This window comes from Gymnodraco acuticeps, unplaced genomic scaffold, assembly GCF_902827175.1.
Source record: "Gymnodraco acuticeps unplaced genomic scaffold, fGymAcu1.1, whole genome shotgun sequence".
Classification (NCBI taxonomy): Eukaryota; Metazoa; Chordata; class Actinopteri; order Perciformes; family Bathydraconidae; genus Gymnodraco; species Gymnodraco acuticeps.
The window spans coordinates 1165262-1185408 of NW_022990313.1; the positions used below are offsets into that span (position 1 = coordinate 1165262).

Here is a 20147-nt window from a genome sequence, read left to right on the forward strand (position 1 = left end):
CGGCATAACTGAAGGGCTTCACCGGTACCTGCAGAGGGAACGTTTGGACTTGGGCAGAGCAGCGCAGTACAAGACGGCAATCCTTGAAACCTTGACAGATCTCCGCACAGAGCCTGGGGCTGAAGATGTTTTCAAGAGCACCATGACCATATGTGAGGAACATCACATCCAGGCAGAAACAAAAAAGAGTGGATGATTTTGTGGTGGAGTCAGCCTGTGGGGCAACCTCCAATCCGACCACCCCAGGTGATTTCAGAGGGCAGCTTTATTATCCGTGCCTGGACAGGATGATACAGGAGCTCACCCATCGGTTTTCCGATGTGGGAGAAGAGCTTATGTCAGGCATTCAAGCCTGCAACCCAACCACAGCGACCTTTCTCTCCGAAGATGCTCTCAAAAGCCTCGCTAGCCACTATAAAATCCAACTGAAGTCAGAAGAACTCCTGGTGGCTAAACATTTCTCCAAGAGAAGGCTGGAGAAAGAGAAAGTCCCTCACATAGCCACTGTGTTCCAGATGCTTGACAGTGACATGTTTCCCACCCTGAAGGCTGTCCTCCAAATTGCCTTGACAATTCCGGTAAGCAGCTGCAGCTGTGAATGCTCCTTCAGCGCCTTACGCCGTCTGCACACCTGGTTAAGGAGCACTATGGGCCAAGAGAGGCTCAATGACCTGGCCATGTCTATTGAAAAAGACTTCCTGGATGCCATAACCCCTGATGACATTATTGACAGATTTGCTCAATTAAAGCCACGTCGGCACAGCCTTACTTTGCCAACACAACAAGAAAAGTAGAAAAAAAGATGGGGATGGGAAAGAGGGATAGCAGTTCAAGAAGAAATTTAACAAAGGGTGCATATAGGCCAGGGAAGGAATGGATACTGAAGAAGAAAGGAGAAAAGGAGTGGAATGGATATAATGTTGATGTTAAATAAAGAAGAGAAAGTCTGTATAAGGACTGAGGAAGAGAGAACAAGGTGAGGAAAAGAATGGAGGAGAGAATTGGAAATGAGTCATAAAACTTGTGCAGAAAGCAAAGGAAGAGACGATAGATGAAAACAGGATTAGAAGAAGGGAGTGAAGAACAGAGCAGTAAAAGACAGCAGAGGTGCCAGCATCACATTGTAAGAGAATAAGATGCATTTTATTGTTTTACATATTAATTATATGGTCAATCTTAATACCCCTTTTGTTTTATATTTTCTTCTTTCAGTGGATGTGAGGCATGTTCCCTGGATCAGTGATCTGAAGTGACTTCAACCAGCTGCTGACTGTATTTGAACGTGTTAAGGCATTAGTTTGCTTCATTAAAGGGTGTTAATGAATAAGTGTTCTCCAGTGCCTTTTGTCCGCTTTAAGGTAGGTTTAATGTTGCTCTCAAAGTGCACCAGATTGATGCTTTTAACTTCAATATTTAAAAAAAAAAAAATCTTCCCGGGGCAGCATGCCCCCGGACCCCCCTAGAGGAGGTCAGGGCCCCCCTAAATGTTCGGTCCCCCCCCCGCACTTCTGGGATAAGCCCCGGATCTCCTACAATTCTAAATCCGCCACTGGTCCACTGTACCCCTTTTTGCATCCACAGCGGAGGAGTTCACGACAGGCCTGGGTCGCTTCTGGTAATGTGGTCCAGTAAACTTCCCATCCACATGTGGCCTTCCTCTGCTGCTAGTGCGGTCATACAGCAATACCACAAATCGCTCCAGAGGCTCCATCCAGTTCTGTACGGATTCTGGCACAGAAGGCTCTAGTGACATCATCAAACGTCATCCATGTATCCCACGCCGTCTTCTTGCCCCTGCCACCAAAAGATGAGTCACATTCAGTAAATGCATGGAACATTGGTAAGGCTATGCATCGATCTGGACCTAGTGACCTCGCCATCTCATGAGCTGCTAAATGCCGACAACTCTTCCCAGCTCCAAAGGCGACCCACAGCTCAGTGATGTTGAGGGATTGGGCTGCTGTGACTACCAGTACTACCACATCCTTGTCAACTGTGCGTATTGGCACCTTGCTATACCTTTCCTTCACAGCATCTCCTAGGTGCAGTAGGATGCGGGTATCAGCCACCTCATGTGTGCATGTTGCAAGTACTGATTATTTGTTTGCCAGTGTTGAGGGCTGTAAAACTGGTTGCCAGGAACATGCCCGGCCCTCCCATTTGACATTCCTAACCCTCCCCCAATAAACACGTTTTTTATTATTTATAACATTTAAAAAATATATAAATAATAATATATAATAAACTGTGAACTTTTATGCTACGATGTATGTGATGTCAGATAGTAACTAAAAAAAAAAAAATCGCAGGCTACGTCTGTTGTGATTTGTGATTCGTCCACATTTAGACCAATCACAGCGTCACACTCTGCCGCCCATTCTGGATTTGTTAATTGTGCATTCTGTAGACTCCCATTTATGTTTGAATTACAAAATGGACATCAGAAACTGGCTCAAAAGGTCTAAGGATTTATTCAAACGAAATAGCGATGAAAGAACTGCAGCCGATGGTGCTGCTGGCGACCCTCACCTGCCGTTGCAGCAGCACGCCTTAATGTCACAAGCTGGGCTGAGTTAGCGAGCCCAAGCCTTGATTCATCAAGGCGGCCGCCACCAACGCTGTCCTCCGAGGCACAGCTCCTTGTGCCCCTACCATCACCACCTGCGTTGCCACACCCTGTACCACACCCGCCAGCATCCTCCTCCTGCTCCGTGCCGGTGCCTCCACTACAGACGCTACCTTGCAGCACATCAACAGGTACTATTGGGCCAGCAACCGCTCAAAGACCAACAGCCCCAGACGATCTTGGGGTTAATAAACCCAACCAGGTGAAACTGGATCGTTATCCAGGGAGATTGTTTTCAGGAAAGAAGCGCACTTTTGCCACTGCATGGTACAACAGACCATGGCTTGAAGATTCGTTAAACTGTCTACAGGGGAAACAAAAGGCTGCTTTTAAGGCGAGACACGGCAGGCAAAAACATCGTTTTTCAAGTACTGGTCAATTTTGAGAGTTTGTGCTATTTTGATTCTATAACATGTTTTCTTTCAGGCTTTTGGAAGGAAAACGTACAAAATACACATTTAAGTGTTTATTTTTACTATAGTTTGTCTATTTGCGTCTGTAGATTTCTCCTAAATTCACCAAAAGTTAGCTATCTAACGTAACATAAAGTACCGCGACCGCTGTGTGCACCATGTCATCAGAGGTATCGCTGGAAAGCTCCGTCTCTCCTACACAATCTCATTGGATCCAAATATGGTCATTTCCTTTGTATCAGCAACCAATCGTGAAAGCACAAAGGGGTCTTAAACCAAGAAACAAAATCTCATTGGCTGGTGTCAATTTCTGACAACATGATTCGTTCAGATGCGTCACGTGGTGTGCTAAAACACTTCCTGGTTAGCTTTCCGCTAGAAATTGAAATCTCAAAATGGCAAAAAAAACGTTCACAGAGAAGACGACAACAATTGTCACTTGCACGAAGCAAGGTTATACAAAAAACAAATGACCCTGAACATGAAATACCTTCACGGAGTGCGTCGATGCGCAAGCTGTCATCCAAAGAACAGGAGGGTTTAGCTAGCGCCTCACTGCAATCTTTAAAGGTCGTTTTCTCAAAATGAGTTTTTACTCCTACTCTGAGTTCGAAATGTCAACTTCAGTAGCACGTAGATACACCAAACCTTCCAGTTATATTCCTATCAATATTATGAAGGCTTTTACAGAAGGGTTTGGTCATATATCATTCATAGCCTGAATTATACGACATTGTATACCTAAAAACATGGTGAAAATGGATATTTTAGTGCTGTTGACAGTATTTTCTGATTTATGGAGTGATAAAAAGAGATATCCAATATCCCTTCTGTAAAAGCCTTAGATACTAATATGACTACAAAATGAAACAAGAATTTTGAACCTGGCTTTATCCAAAGTTCAGATTTCGGTTCCTGAAATGTGTTAAAATATGTGCATATTTAATGAGATAATGGATAATTTGCATATTTAAACATGCTATTTTCAGAAAACTTGTAATACAACCATGAGGAAGCTGCCATCCTTAACCAGTGTGCCTTGCCCGTGATTTACCAGTGTTTGTGCTGCCACGCACACAATGTTTCAAAAGTAGTTTCTATGTTGCCCTTTATTTACGATAGTGTTGGCCTTGCTGTTTGATATATTGTGCCGCAGGCACGTGACGGTTTTGTGTGCCCTCCCATGAAAATCATATGCCCTCCCTTTTAGATTTGTTCTCGCGCCGGGTCTGGCCAGAAAGAAGAACAGTTCAGAAACTCTGGCCAGTTTCCAGGAATGACACTGGATGGCTCAACGCGTCTATGAACACCCTTCCCTCTCTTGCCGCGTGTTTCAGCCTTCAGACTCTCGGGGAAATATTCATCCCACACGACGTCAATTCTGCTGACATGCTCCAGCTGAGACGGGATGTATGGTGAGAACGCTTTCTGCGCATAATAAAAAAACCTCTTAGCAGCACCAGGTCGTAGCATGTAGCATGTAGCAAGTGGAAAGTACGTTATGCTGGCCCGGGGTGTCTAAATAGTGCCTCCGGGCCAGCGGACCATTTATAATGTCGAGCCCTGCTAACTTTACTTTGATCCCTAAAGTGGAACTCCCAAGAGTTTTACACATACGTGCTTTACAGGTATATAAATATAATACAATCCAATGCATACAAGTTATTGTGCAAAATACAGCTGTCCCCTCTATGGCTTAAAGCAGTCATTGACCTGCCTGTAAGTGTCATTGCCTCAAAGATGCTAGCAGGCTGAGTGGTGTAAGTAGTGAACTGTGTAGCACTCTCAGGGTCAGCAGTTCAATCCTGCTTGTGGACATCTGTCACCTGTCGTCCTTGTCTCCGGTCATCTCACCTGTCACTCTGTTATCGGCTGTATAATAAAAAAGCAATGTGCGAGATGGAGTTCATGACTTTATGAGCTGTTCATGAGCACTCATGAACAACTCATTATATGTTCACTTGTCATGTTCATGAACCAAAATTCTCATGAACCATTTTAAAGAGCAGTTCATGAAATTTTTATGAACATTGTTCATTCATATAAAGTTCCTGTTTTGCTCATGACAGACTTTTGAGCAATTTATGAACTTTTCATGATCCAGCCAATCACAAAATTATAATTAAAACCCCAAAAAGTTTGCATGAGCATTTCATGAACTTTTCATGACTATGAGCATTTCATGAATTTTGGATGATTGTGGCAAGTTTAGAATAATCATGAGCATTTTATGAACTTTTGATGATCAGTGTGATGATTTTAAAGACCTCTTGAATATTCATCTACTATTTGAACATTTCTTTATTTTTTAAAACTTTTAATCTTAAAACTAAACAATAGTGCATTTGAAACTGAACATTATCTGTATTTATTTTGGTGACATTCATATCATGTTATGGTTTATCTGTACTGTTTGAGAAGCAGTACGAGTAAGTAGCGCCAAGGTGGAACCTTTGGCAAGTGAGCGGTGACATATGGGTTATCTTAGGGGGGACACTTCCGCCCCTCCAGTCAGAAGCAATCCAGACGATCAACCGGATCCTGTGTATAATTATTGCTGCTGCACTTTTCTGTTTTCTACAGGTCAGTACATGATGAATTAGATGTGAATTAGATATGATGTTGGAGATGTTTAGGAGAGTGTGTCAGAAAGTTTTGAGCATGTTTGACACAGTAACGGTATTTTAAAAATACTAAACTGTCGGCAACAATAGATGCCATTTTCGCGGGCTTCAACCGCGCCTGGGTAAATGTGACCTGAGCGAAGGCTCGCAGACAGGTTAGCTGCTGCGCACGGGTAATATGTTTTGTTTACCTGAGTGAAGTCTTGCAGGCACATTGCCTTGTTTTTTGTTTATTAACATTGACAGTGTATTTTTGTGATCTCCATAATATGTTATATTTGGTAAAGATAGATATATTGATAGAAAGTATTATTTGATAGCGTTATGTGTTTATATTGACTATGTTTAATTTCTCCTTGAGATACAGTAATGGACTGTGACAGACGGATAACTTAAATGGAGAAATGTGATGTTTGTAAAGTACAGCTATTTGAATGTAACTGTGTACTTTGAATTTTGAATAAGAAGCAATCCAGACGATCAACCGGATCCTGTGTATAATTATTGCTGCTGCACTTTTCTGTTTTCTACAGAAATCATTTATTGTTGCTGTGGTACCCAAGCTTTTGGGACCCGTAACAAAAAAATGTGTGCAGCTCAGTGTCAAGAACTGTGCTTCAAATAGTGATAGGATTAATTGTAGTGCTCCACCTGTATACATGTATGTTTGTTAATTTGAATAAAGTTCCATTGTGATTGACATAATTGTTGTTTTCTATGGTTGCCAATTGACCCACAGTCAATGGTTCATGAACAGTTCATGTACATGAACAGTTCATAGCCAGCCATTGAATTATATTCAGTGACTGGGTATGAACAGTTCTTGATATGTTCATGAACCATGGTTAATTCATGAACAATTCTTGAAATGTTCTTGGTTGAATACTGAATATCCCTACACTCACTGAAAACTCCATTTCATGAATTGTTCATGAACCTGCCTAAAACCATATTCCATGAATTGTTCATGAACCATTCCAGAACAGGAGTTTCATGAACTGCCCTAGTGCCATTTAATGTTCATGGAACTTTCATGAACAGTTCATCAACTTTGTTATGAGCTGTTTATGAGCATGGTTCACGGAATTTCCATGAACTTCTCATGACAAGTTCATGAACAGTTCACTATCATCTCACTGGGGTATGGCTTAAAGCAGTCATTGACCTGCCTGTAAGTGTCATTGCCTCAAAGATGCTAGCAGGCTGAGTGGTGTAAGTAGTGAACTGTGTAGCACTCTCAGGGTCAGCAGTTCAATCCTGCTTGTGGACATCTGTCACCTGTCGTCCTTGTCTCCGGTCATCTCACCTGTCACTCTGTTATCGGCTGTATAATAATAAAGCAATGACTGCTGTTATGGGCTGTTTTTCAAACTGTATCCTTCACATGTTGTGCTCTGCCTTGAGCAGTGAGTGAACCATGACTGATTCATTCGGGGCTGTCAATCAAATGTTGTCTAGTTTCTATATCTACAGTATATGGGTCACGTCTTTTTCAAAACAAAGACCTTGCCATTAAAAAAAAAAAATTCTAAAGGAGACATGTGATGCACATATAACTATGATCATGAAGCAGTCTCTTTTATTGAACTCTTAATCAGTTCCTGAGGGTATGTGTAAGCTTTACCCTAAATATGTGGTTCCTTCTTGCTGTAAGGGAGCTTTGGAAGTTAGAGGAATTACCACCCTAATAGTTGAGATACCCCTACCCAGGGTAAAACATGCCCAGAGGCCCTGTTGTGCTTTTTGGTGTTTTCCCTTTCCTGTAGTGTGATAGGTTTGATTGCATGTAAATGGTCTGTGAAGGCTAAAATCCCTGTGCTCCCTCCAGAGGGAGTTTGGACTATATGTTCCCTGAAAGTCATAGCATACAATTAATCAATATATTGTACCATCTTTGTCATATATACACTTAAACACACTATACTAGGAAGTAAATATTAAAAGATGGATACTCTGGTCCATACCCATCTGTGCAGCCACTGAACCCAGAGGGGACGAGAGCTGTCAATCAGCAATGTCTTTCCTGTAAGGTGTGCATTATAAATATTTGATAAAGGAGCAGAAAAAGCAAGTATAAAGTTATCAACAGTTTGGGATGGTGCAATGCAGTTCCTGACAGAAGTTTGAAAATGGAAGATGCTTTCTGTACTGGTTGTTTGAAAAATAACTTAAACTGCTACAAACAATTATTTATACATCATGAAGAGCCAGAAGCATGACAAGATGAATGTTCATGTGGTCTTGTGATCATGTGTTTCTCATGTGTTGTAATATCGCAAGAATCCAGCTGTTGCTTTTCCCAATCTGTGATTTGAGCACTACGTTTGTTATTTCCTGTCCCTGAATTATGTTAATGTCCTGAGCCTTGAAGCTACAGCACTCAACTGTTGTACATTTTTGGAAGACCCATTAATAATAATAATTTCAAGAAACTCAAGGATGCTTGGCCATAACCACAAATCGGGCGAAGCCTGCGAGCTAGTTCAGGCAGTCAACTCGAGCACTTATGCTGCATTCATACATAACGCCCCCATGCCACTCTACAACCAACCAAACAGAGTCTCCTTAATATGCCGCTCTATTTAACCTGCCAGATCTCTCTCCATGCATTGCTTGCTGCTACTATTGCTGCAGCTACCTCTACGTCGCTGCTGCTAGCCTGCTGCCACTGCTTGCTATTGCTGCGTTCATGTTCCTGCTGTGTTTCATGTTGCTGCTGCTTGCCTGCCGGTGCTGTCCTTGCAAATGTCTATTGCAATCTCCGACTCTGGAACCGAATCATCACACGCAAGAAGCCGTAAGAAATGCCTCATTCCCGAAACACAGGTTAGCTCAGAGCATGGTTCAGACGCCGCTGGAATGAGCCATAGCTCCCGCACGACACACATTCAGGTGTCCCTTCCGTCCTCATCTGGAGTAGCTTTTAATATCCTTTGGGCCAGAGGAAGTCCCGAGTTCTACGCCAGCTCCGGTAACAACCCCTCTCTTGTGTGTCAGCTAAGAGTCACACTGTCTCTCGGTCGGTGGGTATTTCAACACCAAAAAAGGCAGGAGCAAGCTGACTCCGGCATTCCCAAAGTACCTGCCATCCTGTCCTACCTTCTCGAAGTAAAATCAGCGCCTTTAATTGCACGATATATTCCCGTGAACAAACTCGATTTCCTCTACCTGCAATGTAAACAAATGTTTCTACTTCCGCGTTCAACCACGTTGTGCCGCTGACGTCACACTCCCGAGGATTCTGGGAATTGGAGTCCCAGATCCAGCCACAAGTTCTTGCTTCCGGCCCGCTGCAGCAGCAGTTCCTTAGGAATTGCATCTTGGCAGGTATATAACTATTCTGCATAAGCAATGTTTTATTATGGAAATATTTGGCCTGCAGTAAGTCATATTTGAGGCAATTATACAGAAGTTGTATGTGTACAAGTATTTATACTAGGCCTACTATAAATCAATGAAATTAAAAACGGAAATAAATTAATAATTTCCATCACGTGAATATGAAGGGAAGCTCGATACATTTTTGACCATCATTTTAGACTTCAATCTCCGACAGTGTATTTTCTATGAATACCATGAATCATTCTCTGCCAAGCGGCCATGTACATTTAATCACCTACCAAAGAAGAGTTTTTCCTCACAGGAATTAAGCTCTACCTGCAATATCTGCCCCTCGCTGGGTGTGCCTCAGGAGGCTTCATGCTGCAAATCTGCAAATCACAGATGTTCGTCAAATGACCTTATCACAGGCTTAAATCAAGGTTTCTTAGCAGGTTATGCTGGCTCCCAGGGACCCATGTCTGTTGAAACCTGCACTCAAGACTGAAGTTTGCACTGAAGGAGCCAGGAGTATTACACGTGCTGCTATTTAAACGTTTAAAAACACGACAGGCCCCTAGCCTAGTGCTAGGAGGAATTATTCTAGCAACGTTTCTTATTGAGCCGTTAGTTCCTCACGATTATTCTGTTATGAGTATTATAAACTACTAAAGACTGTTCCCGTTTCTTTGCTCTGTAGATGACATGGCAGGGAAAGCAGACATCCCGTATGCCTTCTGTGGCATATATATTTTAAGGTTTTACAAATCAAATGTGCATTTGGTTGCCATAGTAGCCCACGTTTCTTTGACACCTCATCAGAAGCATTATGCTGGATTCTCTGCAACACCTGTAAGCACCCCTTGGTGTCCATCTTTTAACCATTTCCTAGTTATTAACTTTCCCAGATAAAACTTTTCAACAGCTAGGCCTACCTCTTTCAGAACAGGAACTGGAAGCCCTTCCACACGTCTAGAATTATCGGTATCATTCTCGATAGTGTGCTGATGCAAGCTTCACTGCCACCAGACAAGCTGTCCCGCATCAGAACAGCCATAATTACAATTCATGTTATTTATTTAGCACCTTTCCAAATGTTCAAAGTGCTCTACGTCATACTACATATTAGACTTGTAATACATTCAATACTGATTACTGCCTTCAATTATGGTCTCCCACTGGTAGTCTCTCTAAAAGAGATGTTTTATATTTATAAGGAACAAGCGCTAGCCTTTCTGTTCAAACCTTAAGGCACCATAGTCTTAGGTCACATTCACACCTGCTTGGTTAGTACTATTGAATCGGTCCCTGTAGCGTTAACCCCTTGATGCGGTTCGTTGGATTGGTGTGGAAGCAGTCCGATACCTCTGCTCCGCCTAAAAGAGGTGGTCTCGGGTCGCTCGCTAGTAAACTCCAGAGAGGTTCATTGCTGGTGTGACGTAGTCCGCACCAAAACATGGGAAACAACTATTTGCGCGTCATCGCTTGTTTTGCTATCTATGCTGTGTGCAACATCCAGTAACCTATATGGTCATGCATTCATTCTGGTGACTGCTTACCTCACTGGTCCCCTATGTACAGAGAAAAGGCAGTGGTACAATCTCATCAGAGCCACCTGTCATCGGTGAAACCTCCTCACTGCATAACGTCTCATTATGTGTTATAATGTTTTTAATGCACGTTGTCTGATTTATAATCCTATGCGCCGGCCGCAGAGTCTGTTGATGCACTCTCCAGATTAACAGCAGTATGAAAATAACCTGCCAATGCTCCATGATGCAGGCTACTGTAGAAATTGCTGGGATCTGCATTTTATCCGCTTAATGTCCCGCCAATTGTTGAAAAAGCATCTCCGTACAATGACTTTAGTTTACAGTTCATAGTCTGTTTGAGGTTGCTGGGTGAACGCAAACCCAACCTTCTGCAAATGAAACGATGTAATACACTTGCGTCTGGTGTAAAGACGCGGACTATTCGGCATGAATGCAATCTTAGAGATGGTTATTGCTCAGATCTTTGGTCCTTAGCCCCTCTGCGACGAGTGGAAGGTTATGTTCATTCTTTTATAATGAACTTGCGGTGTCCTCAGATCCCCTCTAGTTACTTACAGATGCTGCGCCTTCTGCTGGTTCGGGGGATTTCACAATGAGTGGTGTGCCCCACCAGCTTGCCATGCCCTTCGTTCAACCAAATGACTCTGGATCTACACGTCAAGCCCCTCAAGGATTTCCCATATTCTGCCTCCAACCAAGAGCGTGATTCAAAGCATACAATTCAGCTTGGTACTTTATCTTCTTCTGTCCCAACCTCCTCTGTGTACTTATGCAATAGATATAATAGTTGTTCATGCATTAATTGTATTTTCATTTGAATCCTGCAATCTTCAAGTGCTAAGTATTAAGCCACGCTAGAGTTCATTCATTTGCTCCTCAAGGGCCTTAAGAAGGCACGTCCTCCACGCACTGATAAAGACTGCCTCTTTACTTTGCACCCGTGCAAAGGTTAATGTATAAGTTCAGGCAAAGGGGTTTCACTATACATTGATAAACGTCAGATGCAGTTGTTACAGCTTTCTATTGGTTTCTCAGGTGGCGAATATACACAGACCTCTCACCTTTTAATCCTCAGCATAATCTCTCCCTTACTGAATTAACGTTGGAGATCAAATATACACACTTTTTTGAAACATTCAATGTCTGATATTTCTGTTTGGGGAGTCAAGGAACCCTGAATAATCATTGCTAAAACTAACACTGTTTTCTTTGTCCTTTATCTTCCATGCTGAACTTCTCGCATCATTGCCCTCTGACACATGGGTCGGCACCCATGTTTATTCGATGGCTGCAAACCCAACGACGAGGGTTCTCCTCCAAGCTGCGTGATCTCTGCCTAAGCTGCGATCTGCCCCCAGATCGCTATTCCCACTGTTTAAGAATCTGCACAGCCACAACCACAGCTCTATATCCGCCTACCTCAGCCCTATATCCGCCTACCTCAGCCCTGAGTATCCTGGGCCGTCGGTCATCTTCTGCCCACCAGCGCTATATCGTGCTTCACATGAATGAGATCCTTTCAGCACAAACAACCGTGAGCTCTTGCACTACTCGATGATGAGTAACGTTCAAAGATGTATATCTATAGAATTCTGTTATTGCATACCAGGTGGTTGCTGGGTTAGATTATATTTATTTCATTATAGTATATTCCCCTCATAGCTGCATGCTTGGGGGGGAAAGCTCATTGTCGCTGCCACAAAGACCTAGACACAGCAGTCTTGATAGTTAGTATATTCCCCTCAAAGCCGCGGTGCTGGGGGGGGGTCGGCACTGGTCACTTCCAGGCCTACACATAGCAGTCTCTCTAGGTAGTATATTCCCCTCAAAGCCGTGGTGCTTAAGGGGAATGGCTTTTTGGGCTGTTCCCGGGCCTTCACATAGCAGTTTCACTAGGTAGTGTATATAGGTATATATTCCTCTCAAAGCCGCTGTGCTCAGGGAAGAATGGGCTCTGGGCTATTCCTCAGGCCTACACATAGCAGTCTCACTTAGTAGTATATTCCCCTTAAAGCCGCTGTGCTTAGGGGGAATGGCCACATGGCAGCTCGCCAGGCCCTCTACTTATCAGTCTTACATCACCAGCGTCAGGCTCGGGCTACGCAGTTTTGGGGGATAGTATCTAATCTCCACGCAGTTTTGGGGGTTAGTTATTTAATAATCACTCATCGTGCTATGTATATCTATGGATTGATGATGCCCGAGCCTAGTCTCCAAACTCAACTATATGCTGCTTCTAATAAACATGTTAAAGAAACACGTGAGTTGTCTGACTGAAATGGGGCGAAGCCTGCGAGCTAGTTCAGGCAGTCAACTCGAGCACTTATGCTGCATTCATACATAACGCCCCCTTGCCACTCTACAACCAACCAAACAGAGTCTCCTTAATATGCCGCTCTATTTAACCTGCCAGATCTCTCTCCATGCATTGCTTGCTGCTGCTATTGCTGCAGCTACCTCTACGTCGCTGCTGCTTGCCTGCCCCACCACCACCCCAGCTTCCACCTGTAGGCTCGGGGGTTAGTTATTTGATCATCACTCATCGTGCTATGTATATCTATGGAGTGATGATGCCCGAGCCTAGTCGCCAAACTCAACTATATGCTGCTTCTAATAAACATGTTAAAGGAACACGTGAGTTGTCTGACTGAACTGGACATGTGAAAGAGAGATAGGCGATTCTCTGAATCGGGTGCCTTTTGGGTCTTCGTATTTTTTAAGAAAATACCTTAAAATATTGCATTTTTTATCATAACATCTGGTAGAGGACTACTAAAACCTTTGAGAAAACACATTTTCCCACCTCAGGCATACAATCCCAATAATTACTAGGAGTTTCCTTCTTACAAAAAGTTGTTTGGAGTTCAACCCCGTCAGACAACTTGGAGTCTGTGTGAATATGATTCAAAAAGATATTCAAGTTAATTCTTGTTGAACCTTAATCATCAGAAGTCCCTTGTTTAGGATCACCTATGTTAAGTAGATTTTTTCTAGTAGACCATTTGGCTGCAAAAGGGGATCATTAGAACTGTATCCATCATCGGCCTTCAGATGTTATCAAAAATATGCATTCAACTTAGAATTTTGTTTAGGTTTCATATTTTGTCTGATTATCTTGTACACTGTAAACACAATACAACACTTCAAAGTTCATATTAAGTTCATATCACTAAAATATGAATACAAACCTATTAAATAACAGGGTTGAACTCAGCATGACAGGGTTGAATATGATAACAGGGTTGAAAGGACAACATGGATTTATTTAGCTGAGCAATTAATGATTATGCATTCAATTAAATGGAAATTCAATTGAATTACAGCTGAACTATCAAAACATTTGATACAACATAAAGTATTTAGAATCACATTTAAAAAAACATCAAGCACAAATTCATCAAAAACAGGAATGGAATGAATCAGTCCATATGGTCAGCAGTAACAACAATTCCTAATAAAATGTATAATGTAAAATGTAACTAATATTGATTGCTAATTTGGCTACTAATATTCAGTACATAACGTTGAACTCTGAATATTTGTTTGTGAAGTGTTGCTTCATCCTTTAATCAGAAAGCCTGGCCCATACTTCTTTCTCAATTTCCATGTGTTGTGATGTCACAGGCTTAGGGGGTGGGATGAGCTCAAGCACATCATCAAACATATACCACAGCACATCCTCACGAACAGGCCAAAGGAACCTGTTTGGTCCGACACGATGCATGCATTTAACTTGAACTTGTGTTTCATCCACGGCTAGGATTATTCCTGGATACAAATCCTTATCGTATGTGAGCACACACCATTGCCCCAGCACCTCTGTGTCTTCCCATTGGATTTGCATTGGCCTCTGTGACACTGCCACTGGCACTTTCTTGAGAAAGCTGAAATGCTGTGTATTCCAACATTCACAGTGTAACTGCTTTTGGGTAGAGCACATACAGCTGACATCACGAGACACTATCTCTCCTGGAGCAAGAGTTACCAGCTGATGGATTCGCATGGTTCCTGGGACTGCTGTTAGGTTTGATGGCATCCTCTCAAGTGCCTGTTCAACTGTTTCACTGACAAAGAACAACTTCATCGATGTATTGGTCTCCAAAAGGGCATTGAAGAGCTCACGTGCATCTTTGATGTCCTGACCATGGCTTATTAGCATGTCAGCAGTCCTCTTCAAGGCTGCGCCAACACCATCTGGTGCTCCCTTACCATGGCTGGCCTCAAAGAAATTCCAAGTCCCTGCATTAAGGCCTCTTTTCCTCAGCTCAGTGCTAAAAAGAAAAAAATGGCCCTTCTGCTTGTGCTGGGTACAAGGACCATCACTAAAAAAGTGTACCATAGAAACATCTGGGTATGTTGCCTGCACATGATCCATGTTGTGAGTCTTGAGGTTTTTACAACCCAACTCGGCTCCGCGTGTCGTTTTGGCGAGTCCTGCTTAAAATCATAACAGGAAGGAAATCAGAAAACACCAGGATACCAGTTAAACAATCTGTTTTAATTATAAAAGGTAATAATGCAATGCAATATAATACATTAGAATACAATATAATACAATATAATATACTGTAATGTAAGGAGTACTCCTGCCCTGGTTCCCGTGCTGCTTAGATCCTTCGGTCCTGGCAGCCCGAGAAGAGAGAGAGAACCCAAGGCCGAACAGGCTTTCATACCAAAACAAACAGGAGGTGTTGGGTCAGCTGGTCATCTTTTCAGGTAATCTCATTGGGAGATGCAAAATATGCTGTGTCATAGCGAATCAGCACGTGCCAGCAGAGAACCAAACAGGCTCAGTTTGCAGCAAAACACATCTTATCATGTAGCTTATCACACAAGTCATATGTTTTTCTTTATGAAAGCCATACTTGTTGGGAATTTAACAGTCATCATCTCATGACCTCCTCAGGACCAGCTAACCAACGAAGCCTAACTGTCTTCATACCTCCAGGCCCTCTCTGAACTTCCATCCACCCGAAGTCAGCTCACCCAGAATCAGAAGGACCATTGTCTCTCTTAACTGTGTGACTCAATTCTCAAGGCCTAAAGGATGCGCATCATTAACTTAAGAAGAATTTAACCATTATATCTAATGGTTAACCAAGAAAAACACTCTAATCTTTTCACTCAAAACAGAACTCACAAGTAATTCTGCATTTTACCTCCTCAAAAATAGCCTAAAAACACCCTTTTGATAAAAGGGTAAAAGTGGAAGAAAAAGACTATTGCGCTAATCTACTTTTAAGAAAAAGGGAACATTGTTTCAGGAATCTATAAAAAACCTCTCTATATTTAAGAGGAAAAATGTACTTTGTTCCTTCAACTATTAACACACAGGAATGTATAAACCACACATATATTAGGGATAACATGATGCAACACACCTCTTATATATGGGTGACATTAAAATGAATATACCAAAAATATGCTGCATCACATTTTCTGCATAATACTTTACATCAATTTCCACATCCAGTACAGGGTTTAGGTCAGGGGTGGGGAACCTCCGGCCTCCGGGCCGTATACGGCCCGCAAGACAATTTGGTACGGCCCTCGAGGTAATTTATAAACACGCAAAATAGAAAAAAATGTAAGAAATCTAGACCGCAAAAAAATTAAACAAACGAGTGCCTGTTTTTCCTGGCCAAGGTCAGGGTCCTTGAACACAACACGAGCCAAACGTGTCATCACGTGGTATATGTCTCGTCTGACAGGGGTGCAGTTCTGACGGAGAGCAGTGAGCACCAGAACGCCACTCCAGCACTTCCACAAATTGCAGTACCCATAAGGAGCCGTACACATGCCGCAGTTTCTGCGTGTCTGTGTCTTTAGTTGAAAGCCCAGTGGCAATCTGTTCATCAGTCATACTGATCATACAGTCAATAACTTTGTTGTTATTAGCATCTGGTTAGCTAGCTATGCTAACGAATATAAGAAGCTTTTTCTACAACCAGTGAGGTAAAGGCACATCTTTATATGATCATTATAGTTATAAAAAAATAAGAGAATAAATTAAACAGGTATAAAATACTATATGACAGTAAAAAAAAGTTGTTATTAATAAAGAAGAATATAGTTTGAAAGGAGAGTGATTTGTCAAATATCCATAAAGAAAAATAAATCTGCTTCCAGTTCTGTTTCATATGGGTGTTGAGAGATGTATCCATAGATCTCTTAATGTTGCTCTCAAAGTGCACCAGATTGATGCTTTTAACTTCAACATTTAAAAACAAATCTTCCCGGGGGAGCATGCCCCCCGGACCCCCCTAGAGGAGGTTAGGTCCCCCCCCCCACTTAAATCATGTTCACATGGATAGGAAACTAAATACATTGGCACACATCTTGTGTCCATATCTTTCTGTTTGGGTGGTCACGCCACACCGTGCACGTGCATGCATACGCGAGTCATGGTGAGATATCTGGACTAAGAGGTTGCTTTTTCTTTGCACAGAATGAAATGAATGGGCTGTGATTTTAGTTTTTTTAAGCAGAGGTCAATAATTTGTACGGCCCTCTGAGGATATTGTAAAAATTGAAATGGCCCTTGAGAGGAAAAAGGTATCCCCACCCCTGGTTTAGATGCTCCCATATAGCTGCTGGGCTTTTGTGTTTTGATGGGGATATTGTGGTGAAACAGGTTGGTTCTTGGATGCCACCTACATAAAGAACCCCTGTATGCAGTGTTGCCTGCTGGTGGGATGATCCAAAGTGCACTCCTTGGATTTCCGAACTGTACTTGCAGGTAAAGTTCTCAGAAAAATCTACGTGAATTAGGCATTCATCAGTGGCCATCTCTTCCTTAGCTCACGGTAGTAGGCATACTGCTGCCTAATATTAAAATAATGCTTCTTGAACTTGCTCAGGAGTGTTTGGAACTGCTCAGCAAGTTGCTCCTGGGTGCCCTCAACAATCTGTTTAACAGTTATCTTCACTGTTGGCCCCTCCTGGTCATTCATTGTTGCCTTATCTTCTGTCCCCCCACTGAGTATAGGACACCCTTTCTGCACTGTCATATGTACTTGAGAGTGGAACTGTTTTGTCACTGCAGTGTTCACACTCCCCATACATAGTCCTTTCTAGCAGTATCACAGCACACAATTTTAGTGAGTGCCTCAAGATTTGAGGTATCAATCAACTTCAACTGACTAAGCTTTTCTGCCAGAAAGCTAAGATTCTCGTGCAGTTTGCACATGCACGTGTCACGGTCAGACAGGGACGGGTGCACAACCCAAAAGGGACGTTGGCGGCAAAATGCAGGGTATGAGATCCTCACATTGTTCTCTGCCAGAAATCTTCTGTGGAGGTTTCTTATTGTGTCTACAAGGAACCTTTTTTGCATCTTTACCTTGTTTCTTGTAATGTTTTGTTTTCTTTCTGTAGTTTTCCTTCTGACATCATCTCTTGTCAAGAAGGTCTTTACATTGTTCTCCATAGATGCATCTGCATACCTGTTCACAGGCTTTCTGGTAAATTTGCTTAGGCTATTAGTGTTCAAAAGGTTTCTGCTTTTTTTTTTAAATCCCCAGTGCATGTTCTGACCATCTCTGCAGCCTATACTTTTTGACAATCTTTCCCACAGTTACCTTAGATATGATTTGCTTATCTCTTTCATTTCTGGTCTTTTGGTATTTTCTTTTTATGTTAGCAACAAGGGCTTCATGGAGAAGTAACGTTTTTCTGACCCTGCTGTTCACAGTACAATTCTTGACCAGTTCAGACTTTGGATCTTGGAGATTCATTATGTGTTGCTGATTGCTGGAACCTCTTTTTGTACTTTTCTTTAAAGATCAAATGCAAAGATTTTTTTATAATTGCCAGTAAAATCGAAATCATATAGCTACAACACTATCTAAGATATTGCAGTATTAAAATCGGAGATAATATGCGTCTGGCAATGCGTAATATTTATTTTGTTCAACCCCCAACACCAAGTCCGACGATTTATTTCTCAGCCATTAAATACGCTCGTCTCCGCAAGATGGCGCTGCGCGTGACGTCAGAGTGTACAAACATATTTCCACCTGGCTTATCGCTCACAGCTGCTTCCGCCGATAGTACAACTTAGTTTCGTTATCATGTCTGATTCTGAGTCGGAGGCCACCCAAGATCTGGAGTATGTTGTCGACATCCAACCATATCTATACGAGCCTCTGATGTCGAAGAGGAAATACAAGGAAACGTCACCTGACATCACAGATGAAAGTGCTGATGGCGATGATTCAAGTTCGCCATCTGAGGCAGAGGCCGAGGGTGCTGACAATTGGTCAGTCACCAAGCATGTCCTAGTGCACATTGTTTGCCTGTTGAGTTTTGTTCAAGGAATCGTATATTTTGTTTTATATTGTATGTTGACCCTTAGTTGTAGTCATGTTATGTGTTTACTGTGTATAATTATATGCCTAACACTGACTGCCTAGCACTGTATACAGGGCTCTCATCGCAGTTTTTCTCGATCTGTGCGCGATATAGATACGGCCAGTTTGATGGTAGGTTTTAGTATTAGGCTATGGTTCCAGAGCTACTGACTGCCACTAAAGTATTTTGACTCGTTAGTTGTATTAACTGATTGTAGGTGATTATATTAGGACAGAAGGTGTTTAGCTGTAGATCAGGGATGGGCAAATGGCGGGCCGCATGCGGCCCCCACCTCCTCTTTTTGCGGCCCTCAGATTAATTTATAAACAACGTAATTAATACAAATATATATTTTGTTTACTTGTAGTATTGATACCGTCCACTAGAATCCTAGTTACGTAGATTATTTCAAATACCGCAAAAATAATCTGTGACGCATTTGTGTGTATTGTGTTTGTTTCCCGGGGAAACCCTCACAAGAAACACCGGCTGTTATGCCTGCTGTGACGTTAAGTTGCCTCTTGTAATTATGCCTTTACAAGCTTAAAAGTTGTTTTTCATCATCTGAATTTGGGGAAACAAGTTTAATATTCTTAAAACCAAGACTTTGTTTATTTGAAATCAGATTAAAACAAACTGTCACGGACCCTGCCGTGTTATCTATGATTACTACGCTTTTCATTCATAATTTCAGCGGGAGGGAGGGGGAGTGGTGCTGAGGAAAAGCAGAGGTTGACAGGTGTCTGTGTTGACATTCCCCTTATTGTGGAATAAGGGGAATGCAGAGACTGGCCACAAGTGTTTTAGGTTCAAGTTAGACAACTAATGTCTGGGTTAGTGTTCATGACTTCATGTGTATGTCATCTAATGGTTAATCTCAATACACACACATTGTCCGTGCTTTTCAATAGTTTAAAATAGTTTTATTCCACTGTTTAATAACCTGTTCAATACAAAAATGCCACTTGTAAAAATGAAATAACATTTCTGTGAACTGATATTTGTTTAGTGAGCTTATTAGAGGATGTTCCCATTTTTTGGGGATGTTCCCTTTGATTGTAAAATGTCAATGAAGATGTCAGACTTAGTATATTTGTTAATAATTACATACAACACATGGAATTTTTGTGTGTGTGTGTTCCAAGTGAATCTGCGGCCCCCGGGTGGCCAGTACATCAATGATGTGGCCCCCACCACCATCAAAGTTGCGAGATGAGATCCCTGCTGTAGATACTTAGACTCCATGTACCAGTTCATTGGT

The 20147-nt window shown here is 42.2% G+C and overlaps 1 protein-coding gene across 1 annotated transcript in view; it reads left to right on the forward strand.

Annotated features, from left to right (window-relative positions):
• Positions 1 to 287: 287 nt before the first annotated feature.
• LOC117550452 overlaps positions 288 to 20147 on the forward strand; it is a 30261-nt gene continuing 10401 nt past the window's right edge. Inside the window, exon 1 of the mRNA XM_034222890.1 lies at positions 288 to 578. Within this exon, the coding sequence (XP_034078781.1) occupies positions 288 to 578 (291 nt within the window). The remainder of the gene's footprint in view (positions 579 to 20147) is intronic.